Below are 10,379 nucleotides of genomic sequence, written 5' to 3' on the forward strand. Positions count from 1 at the left end.
TGTCCGTGTGTGTGTGTGTGTGTCCGTGTGTGTGTGTGTGTGTGTGTGTCCACACTGTCCATGATCCAGAGGTCAGTGGGCGGTCTGTTGGATCAGTCGCGGCTGACACTGGGATGCTGTTTACTGGAATCATGACTGTGTTGTTTGATTCCAGTTTGTTTTTCTTTCTCAGGTTGTTACAGGAAAAGAGAACCGAGCTCATCCTGAGGGATTCAGACGTAGTGGCCAAAAAAGTCCAGCTTGGAATGCTCAGTCCAAACCGAACCCTGCCAGAAGAGCATTTGGTGTCACAAACAGAGAGAATGTAAAAGGCAGTGTACTGAAAGGACAGCAGAATGCTGCCCTTACATCTTCAAACAGCGGCCCGCCACAGCCAAAACCTGATCTTAACCATGCACTCACGAGCACATACACAGTTGTTTTCTCCAAATCCAGCCTGAATGCAGCAGGCCATCTCAGAAAGCAACCACACACAGGAAACCAAGCTTCTGGCAAAGCCCCTTCAAACGCAGCTCGTACAGTTAGAGTCAGATCCAACAGCAAGCTCAGCCTGAGTGCTGCCTCGTCAGCTCCAGTGTCGGCGCCCAGCACCAGGATGAGTCTTGGACCCCTTGTCAAAACAAAAACAGGACTCATTCCTGCAGTGACGCAGCCAAGAAACACCAAATCAGGCGTGACACACGGCGCCGCCACAGCAGCTCGTCCCACCACTGCTCTTGTTGCTAAGAAGGTGCGCTGCAGCGATACGTCATCAGTCTCTCTTCCCCCGAGGTCTGCCTTGGGTGTTGGTTCTGCTGCAAGAGCTGGGAACAAACTTCAAGTGCAAACCAAGTATAACTGTAAACCACTGCTTGGTAAACATGCTCAGCCATCTTGTAGGAACCAGCTATCAAACGGACTGAAGCAGGCGGCATCCACGTCCCTCAGGTGCCCAGCAGCAGCAGCCTATAGGCCAGAGGGGAGAGTAGCAGCTCCCAGATCAGTCAGTCAGCCTGCAGACAGGTCCACAAAGCTGGAACCAGGAGTTAAAGGGCAAAAGAATGGCCAGCCATCTTCAAGGGCAGTGAGCAGGTGCAGCTCCAGAGCCGCTGGCAGGGTTACTGCTGGGACTGCACTGGGAAGGAAAACCAAGATGGGCAACGAGACAGACTGCAAAAAGAAAAGCTGCTCACAAAACGCCCCTTTAGCACACACAGCTACAACCAGTAGAGGCGCTCCAGTGCTGTCACAGACAGCGCCTCAACCTGCCAGGACCATCAGCCTCACCGGCCGAGCCACGCACCAGAACACACCCAAGGTCCTGGTCAGGCCCGTGCCCCAGACTGAGGGAAAGAAGCTGACTGCTGCCCAGGAGGACAGGCTGTAAGTAGAACAGTGCAGCTGCTGGTAACTGCATAGCGTGGAGTTATTACAAGGCACCATTCAGCCATAACTTCTCACCGTAGATCAGTTTGTATGTGGCGCTGCTGAACAGCTCAGTAGTGTGGGACACAAAGGAAAGCTGGCTGTAGGGCTGGGGGTTACTTCCCCAGGATTATGTAGACGTGATCAAACTTCATCACACGTCAGGGATGTCTCATCATGACCCTGTAATCTGGTTCAGGGTTCAAGGTCTTTCATTGGTCACAAACACAGCTATGAACGGTGTAACATGCAGTGAAACCTGTTCCACACCGAAACAATAGGAATAAGATCAATAAGACTAAGGAATAAAACACACAAGAAATAAAAATAAATATATGTATATGGAGAGAGAGAGCAGAAATAAATATCCAAACGGCTGGTTCTGAGGAAGCTGTAATGACTACTATTCTTGTGGGTTGTGCTGGTGGTGAGCGATGTCCCGGCTCGTCTCCCAGAGCACATCGTTACTGATGCATGTTGTTTTACTTTGGTGAGTATGTTTAAACATTTTCCACAGCAACAAGGAAACCTACAAAACTGTGTACATAACGTTTTTTTTGCTGTTTTGAAATACATGACAATGAAATAGTAAAATAACGATTTCATAGAGTTTAATGAATCGGACCAAGTACTGATGCTGATAAGACAGAACTGTCTAAGAACGGATACCAGAAATAAAACCAGTGGATACTCCAGACCCACATGCTCACATTCAACATGTGCAGCGGTTGGTTCAGTGAGATGCTTTTGGTCCGACCACTTAAATGTGGAGCTGGAACCGAGACCTGCCTCCCAGAATATGTGAACAGTATCAAGCCCAGTTTGTTGTGGAAACTCTCCTCTCCGTAGTTTCTGTCTCTTTGCTTCTTTCATATGAGGCCAAAATAAAGAACGAAGAAAAAACAAGTCATGTAAAATGTTGAGTGTTGACTCCCATGGTCTGTTTGATCTCAAGGAGAAAACTTCAGGAGTGGCGGGAAGCTAAGGGAGTTTCCTACAAGCGTCCTCCAATGCCAGCGAAGCCTGTGGTGAGGCGCACTGTGTCCGTGCCGCAGCCTTTCTGGACATCCATGGAGGAGGAAGACGAGGCCCACTCCCTCATCTCGGCTGTGGACAGATCCTTGGCTGACTGCATCAAGTTACTCGGAGAGGTACTGGAGTGAAGTCATGGATTCTTGACTTTTAAAACCTTCACATTACATCTGACTCACAGTTATGTGGTGAACATGGTGTGACTCTGTTTACTCTAAAGATAAGGCTTCCTCGCTGAAAAAGAAAAGTTTTCAAACCTGCAGGATTCTTTCCTGAAGGTCACTGAAGGACACTCATGTCACACGTCAATGTTTCCGATCATCAAACTAATTTAAATATCAGACACAGATAGCACACCACAAAATGCAGTTTTTACGTGATGATTTCATTTATTGAAGGAAAAATGCGGTACCGCCCCGTGGCCTGATGATCGAAGCTTTCTGGTGCTGCTGTATCAGGCGTAGAGCTCATCCTGCATCACAACAAGGTGCTGCTGAGGTGCTCTGTGTTGGAACCATGAGTTCTGCTGTCTATCAGGAAATCCTCCCAGACCGTATCCACCATCAGTTCATGACCTAAAGCCCACGAACAAGTCCACCTGAACAACAACAGAACCAAGGGTTGTGAGTGGTCGACTCTGTTCTGGGCTTAAATCAAATCGAGATGCTGTGACGAGACCTGAAAGGGCAGCTCATGCTCGAAAACCATCTGATGTGGCTGAATTAGAACTACTGTGCAGAGAGGAGTGGGCCAGCACTCCGCCATGGCCACGTAAGATCTGATCACAAGCTATCGCAGACATTTAACGGCAGCTATTGCTGCCAAGGGCGGCCCAACCAGCTACGTAGGGTTAGGGGACAGTTGCTTGTCACAGGGTGATACAGGTTTCCAATAAGTCGTTGCTTAAACACTGCATGTTGTGTTTTGTCTCTGTCTGATGTGAAATACATCATATAAATACCAGTTTGATAGTGTGAGAAATGTACAAACAAAGACGACATTAGTCAAAGACTTTATCACAGCCTGTACTTCAGAGCTGAAAGAAGTTGTCGTGTAAAGACTAAAGAAGAGCCTGAGAGGGAAGTTGAGTCGGTTCGTACGTTAGTTACACGCCGTGTCCAGTCACACCATGGCCTGATGTCGGCTTTGGTCTTCCACTGATAGCCTGGACAGCGGTGAAGGGGAAAGCTTTCAGACACACCCTCTGCTGCAGCTCTATGGTGGACGTGTCCTGATGCCCTGGTGTTCGGTGCTGTCTCCACCTGTAGGGTTGCTCTCCTGACCAGGTGAAGGAGGTCCTCTCGCGGTTGCCATCCGTGTCCCAAAAGTTTGCCAAATACTGGATCTGTCGAGTGCGTCTGATGGAGCAAGAAGGCGACCTGGAAGTGCTGCCCGTGTTCGAGGAGGCTGTTGGCGTTGTGCTGGAGGTGAGACATCTGTAAAGCTTCTGTCAGAGCTTCTACGGTTTGCTCTGCAGAACTGTCTAACTTAACGGTGTTCACATCCAGCTGCTCACCAAAGCTCTGTGCAACGTGCTGACCGCATTCCTTCCTCCTGAAACATTGTTCAAGTGTTTTTGGCAGCTTTCCTCTTCCTGGCCTCGGTTGATGTGTCGGGATGCTTTGCGCACAAGTGTACACATCCACAGAGGAAGTCAAATAGCGCCTCACCATGGTGCTGCAGGCAGAGGACTCTGGCTGGTTGAACCTGTTGTGTGTGATCATGCTCATCAGAGCTTCTGTGTGAGCACATGTATTAAACTGTCAGTTCAGTCTGCAGACAGCGCTGATGTTTAGATTGGACATGTATGCCATAAATATCAGGTTCTGTCTGGTGTATCAGGCTGGAAATCACAGAGCAACACTTGTTTGTTTGTTTCTCGGGTAATTCTCTGTTTTGCGGTGCAGCTCAGTCCAGATGTGTGCAGGACAGACTGAATGCATTCTGCTCTATGGTGACGATACACAGTCAGGATGGTGAAGTGCTGATCAGCACATATGAACAAGCAGACATTTGATCCACTTTGAAACGGTGCAGACGAAGGTCATGTGAAGAGTTCATTTGCTGAAACAGATATCTGCATCTTCACAGACCTTCAGAAAACCCACTTCTCCATCGTCTACCTGAGACAGCATCAACCTCAGTTATCTCTGTGGTTGTCATTTCTGCTGAGTCAGATCCACTCAGCTTCAGTCTGACTGATGTCATCTCAAGCAAACAACAACAAAACAAGTTTTCTGAAAATCGACAAAGATGGAGTTATCTGCAAATGAGCTCTTCATATATTTAAAGAGATGACGAATAAAACTGACAGCTGTCATTTTCATTATTAAAACAATAATAATAATAATAAACGACATCTGCAGGAAACGGTGCAGCTGCTGTCCAGAAACAGTTCAGATAGAAGCAGCAGCTTGCCTGTGCAGAGATCAGGCCGATAACAGCCTTTCAGGAGGTTTTAGTAACTGAGCGTCATGCAGGAGGAATGCATGGAAACGCTGGTGAGCTGCCAACAGTCACTGACTCAGCTGTAAATTCTGCATCACATCAAGATCAGATCATTAAGATAATAAGAGGTGATTGATTAGTTTTACCAGAAATGGACATCTTTAACAGGAAATAATCCTGAACACACAAACAAGTCCACCGCAGAACGACTCCAAACAGGAGGTAGTGGGTTTGGAACGAGCTCGTCAAAGAGATTAGTTCCAGTAAAATATTGGAAGGAACCAACAAAGAAATGTTTGTGTGGTGGGATTGTCAAAAATGTAGAGACTGCTGGACAAAAGTGCAAAATGTCAACAGGAGCAGCAGAAGCCTCTGAGACTTCCTGAGCTTTTCCACACAGGACGATGATGTGTTGATGTGTTTGCTGAACAAAGGATTGAAACACATCATTTTCCTCATGAGGCTGTTTAACACCTTCATCTGTCAGCACAGGTTCTAAGAGAACCGAACGTCAACAGAGCGGTCAGGTCCCCAGGATGGACTTCCATTAGGAGGTATGAGGAGATGTTGAGGCATACAAACAGATTATTATTGAGAACTAATGAACCTTTACAGTCCGTGCTGGTCAGAGCAGCAGACACATACGCTGGCTTCAGCTCTGGCTGCTGACTGGGTTTCATTTTCCTGAGAGACGAGGAGGAGGACTTTGTTGGCGTTTTGTTGTTTACTGATAATTCAGGTGAATGAGCCATGTGTAGGGAGCTAAGGTGTCGACAATGTCACACAAATAATGAACGCAAGTCAAGTTAAAAGCTGCTATGTGTTTGTAATATTCAGTTTTTTTATTATTCGTTCTTCAGAACGGGGTTGAAGGTGAATGCATGCTGCGTTAGCGGGCTCAGTCCTGGTACCGTATGGGCTCTGTTGTATTATCTGAGGTCGTTGGGTCAATAACATGTCTACTATGCTGGAGTAAAAAAAAAAAATTTATTTTTGTTTTTATTTATTAAATCGCGATTCTTTGCATATTGACACGTGTGACTTTTCCATTGCGGTTGAAGAAACCTCTGAGGACCTCTCAGAGAAGATGAGTGATGTCAGAGAAGCTTCTTCCGTTCTGCACTGAGGTTTGTCTTCACTGTCAGCTGGAGTTTCTTCTCCTCGTCAGTCATGCTGCAGTACCGGCTGGAAGTGAGACGGTGCTTCAGAGCAGATCTTAGCTAATAGCAGCGACTACAGTCACATCTCTGTTTGACTGCTGTCACTCAGCATTTATCTTCAGACCACCAGGAGGAGTCTTCACCGACCTGAGCATGGATGGAGGACGTATGCAGCCTGTCAGTCTCAGTGGCTTTAACATGAAATTGTGTAAATGTACCTTGATGTGGAGTTTTACAATACAAAGAAAACGACTCATTTTGACCCGTGTTCTGTGCTTCTGTTTGATTCCAGCCGGTGGATGAGCTGCGGACTGTTGTGTTTGACATTCTGAAGAAAAAGGACGAGATCCAAGGTAGCTGTCCTTTATGCCTGGAAAATATCAGAACCGGTTTGAGTTCTGGTTTTACTCTAACCCTTTAAAAAACAGGTCTGAGTTAGACATGAAGAGAACAAAATCCAATTAGTTTCCTGCAGCCTGAGCTCAGCCAAAACAGCAGCGAACATCCGACTCGTGTTGGTCAGGTGTACGTAGAGATAGCCTCCGCTGAATAATCCAGATCGGCTCCATGTGCTGAGCTGTTGGTGTTGGTGTTTACAGCCTGTTGTCCACATTCAGACAGCTTTACATCATCTTCATGGACTTTGTCATTATCAACAGTGAAATCTAAGTGACTTGTTAACCATTACAACATCTTCTTATATAAATGAGTTTGCTGTTGTGTTGTTCTGTCCAGCTGCTGAAGAGAACGAGGAGGAGCACGAGCGTATCTCATCGGCTGAGAGCGCTCCAGAGTGCGACAACAACCCCGTGGTGACACCCAAAGCTGTCCGAGCGCTCATCTGTGGGGAGAAAGGAGACTCATCGGTCGTCAAGTACAAGATCACAGCCACTCCTGGGTGAGCTGAGTTAGTGTTAGAACATCCAGCAACTGCGTTTTTGAAGATCTCCCTCTGATTCCCCGTCTTCTGTCTGGGTTTGGGTGGAGTTAGATGCTGCAGTTACAAGATGTAAATCCTAAAAGATAAGAAACTGTAGCACAGTGCACAAGGGATTCACTGTCTGGAAAGAACAGCCAGCGTGATTAGGTCCATTTGGTCCACAACAGGAGCTGCTTTTACCTTTGACATGTTTCGACTGTCCTTCAGTCTTCCTCAGAAACGTCACTGATGTCTGTGGTGACGTGTCTTCATCAGCTGGTGCATTGCCAGGCGGGTCACGCCTCCAGAAAACCAGCAGCTGATCAAGACACGTCTCCACAGACGTTTCTGAGGAAGACTGAAGGACAGTCGAAACATGTCAAAGGTAAAAACAGCTCCTGTCTGGTAAAAAAGAGCCCTAATACCAAGAACAGCAAGCATTGACTTCTAGACAGGAGCTGAGCTTGACTCTTAATATGTGAGTCACGTGTTGAATATGAATCTTAAAAGACAAATGTGGGTACTGTTTCAAGTTTCCATGGGGCGGCGTGCACTCGAAGTGGCACTTACTAAGATAGTCGAAGCATATTTAAATGTTATGTGACTGGATGGGATAAGCGATGCCATTTATGGACGGTGTAAAAAGAGGTGGAACCGTGATAGACCCCTGTGGCACCCCATTTCTCATAACTGTAACTGGGCTTCACTCAATGACAAGAAAATATGGGTTAATGTTACGTACAGTGAGGAATTTAGTTTTAGAGGTCAGAGCCATGTTTTTGTACAAGACTGTGAACGTGTTTGCCCGTCTCTGGTCAACAGGTGGATGTGCTGATCTGAACTCTCACACATTCAAGGTCAAGGTCACTTCTTAATACCCGTGGGTCGATTTTTTATTTATTTATTTATTTTGCAGAAAAAACAAGCGTTTGGCAGTCTTCAAACAAAATACACATTAACAGAAAGACAGGAGACAAAAAAGTGCTCAGTAATCCACCATTTGTCGACAGCCAGGAAGTAAAAAGATGAGATAAATAAGATCAAGATAAGGAACAGTAAGACACAGTACAAAACCAGAGGGAAATAAAAGAATCTCTTGGATAAAAACCAGGATAAGAACAAGACATTTTGATTTAAAAGTCACTATGATGATGATAAATAAACAGAATAAATAAAACAAAGTGCAGATGTCACTACGTGTGGTTGAGCTCAGTGACGGCGACAGGACCAAAGCTGTTGGTAGCGCTCTGTCCTGCACTCAGGCCTGAAAACCTCCGTCCAGAGGGAAGACGCTGGAATTCACCTGGCAGAGGATGAAAAGGCCGTCTGCTGTGTTAGGGTTAGTGCACAGGGAGGCTGGACCAGACGGTGACTCGCCAATCAGGCGACTGGACCACCTCACTGTTCGGTTCAGGGAGGTTTTCTCTGTGACAGAGGTCTGACCAAACCAGGCCAGTCAATACTGTTCAGCTGTGGAAATGATGGTATCCATCCATCCATCCATCTATCTATCTATCTATTATCCATCCATCCATTCATTATCCATCCATCCATCCATCCATCCATCCATTATCCATCCATCCATCCATCCATCCATTATCATCTATTATCCATCTATTATCCATCCATCCATTCATTGTCCATCCATCCATTCATTATCCATCCATCCTTCCATTATCTATCCATTATCCATCCATCTATTATCCATCCATCCATCCATCCATCCATCCATCCATCCATCCATTCATTATCCATTCATTATCCATCCATCCATCCATCCATCCATCATCCATCCATCCATTCATTATCCATCCATCCATTATCCATCTATTATCCATCCATCCATCCATTTATTATCAATCCATCCATCCATTCATTATTATCCATCAATCCATCCATCTATTATCCATCCATTCATTCATTATCCATCCATCCTTCCATTATCCATCCATCCATTGTCCATCCATCCATTCATTATCCATCCATCCATCCATTCATTGTCCATCCATCCATTCATTATCCATCCATCCATCCATTCATTGTCCATCCATCCATTCATTATCCATCCATCCTTCCATTATCTATCCATTATCCATCCATCTATTATCCATCCATCTATCCATCTATTATCCATCCATCCATCCATCCATTATCCATCTATTATCCATCCATCCATTATCCATCTATTATCCATCCATCCATCCATCCATCCATCCATCCATCCATCCATCCATCTATTATCCATCCATTCATTCATTATCCATCCATCCTTCCATTATCCATCCATCCATCCATCCATCCATCCATCCATCCATCCATCCATCCATTGTCCATCCATCCATTCATTATCCATCCATCCATCCATTGTCCATCCATCCATTCATTATCCATCGTCTCTACACCTTAATCCTCTGTAGGGTTGTGGGGGGTTGGAGTCTATCCCAGCTGATTCAGGGTGAAGGCAGAGGAGTTTAGCGACAATAACTAAAAATTCATAAAAATTCAGTCTCATAAAAATGCCACAAATACTTGCTGTAGATTGGATAAAGTTGAGCTGTAATGTCTCGTGTTTCTGTTTATCCTTCAGGGGCCCTCCGAGTCAACACAGGGAACCGGTGAGAGTCAACGGCCAGGAGGTTCGCTTCTTCACCCCGGTCAGGCGCTCGGTGCGAATCGAGAGGGCCTCACTCCGATACCCTGCGTCCCTCCAGGACCACGACCTCTGTGTGGCTTCATATGGTGACCTGATCTCTGAGGAGGAAACCAGCCCGTCTGTTGGCGACACGCCGATGTACGTGTACAGAGAGAACGAAGCGCTTCAGGATAAAGTGCTGGTGCGGCTCTTCTGTGACGAGGATGTTTAGCCATATTTGCTCAATTCATCCCCATCACTTTGCAGTTGGCACAAAAATATCTTCATCCATGTGTGCATACGTTGGTGTTGTCCGTTCTCAGAAATGAGTTTGACCCTTATAAAGACAGAGCGGACGTTTAGGCAGTGGGCTGCTTTACAGTGAGGTATGTGTCACGCCTGCTGATAGACAAGCTAGTGGGGCTTCTGCTGGTCCTTGTATTATTTTATGTCTTCAAATAATGCAGTGTACATAGCAATGTAAAATAAATGTTTTTCTGTTTAAACCTATAACCATAGTCCTGTGTTGGTATCTCTACACAACAGCAGTTATCCAAGAACAGAGGCCAGACGCTGTGGAAGAACGAAGCCACTTTGCTGTGTTGTGCAGCTGTGCTTGATGGAGGAATCTGAAAACACATGGATTGGATTTTTACCTCAACAGAAACTGAAACTTTACTGAAAGTGTTTGGCCTGCACACGGCGGTAGAGTGGAACAAACCAACCTGAAAGCCCTAAACCTGAACCTGAACCTTAAACCTAACCCTAACCAAAACGTAAACCC

At 45.9% G+C, this 10,379-nt stretch overlaps 1 protein-coding gene across 1 annotated transcript in view; it reads left to right on the plus strand.

Annotated features, from left to right (window-relative positions):
* The window catches only part of ckap2l (cytoskeleton associated protein 2-like), a 12,462-nt gene extending 2,354 nt beyond the window's left edge, over positions 1 to 10,108 (plus strand). Inside the window, exons 4-9 of the mRNA XM_008288667.1 lie at positions 173 to 1,362; positions 2,360 to 2,555; positions 3,705 to 3,863; positions 6,337 to 6,397; positions 6,780 to 6,942; positions 9,551 to 10,108. Coding sequence (XP_008286889.1) covers positions 173 to 1,362; positions 2,360 to 2,555; positions 3,705 to 3,863; positions 6,337 to 6,397; positions 6,780 to 6,942; positions 9,551 to 9,827 — 2,046 coding nt within the window. The 3' untranslated portion in view covers positions 9,828 to 10,108. The remainder of the gene's footprint in view (positions 1 to 172; positions 1,363 to 2,359; positions 2,556 to 3,704; positions 3,864 to 6,336; positions 6,398 to 6,779; positions 6,943 to 9,550) is intronic.
* The last annotated feature ends 271 nt before the right edge of the window (positions 10,109 to 10,379 follow it).

This window comes from Stegastes partitus, unplaced genomic scaffold (genome assembly GCF_000690725.1).
Source record: "Stegastes partitus isolate 25-593 unplaced genomic scaffold, Stegastes_partitus-1.0.2 Scaffold569, whole genome shotgun sequence".
Classification (NCBI taxonomy): Eukaryota; Metazoa; Chordata; class Actinopteri; family Pomacentridae; genus Stegastes; species Stegastes partitus.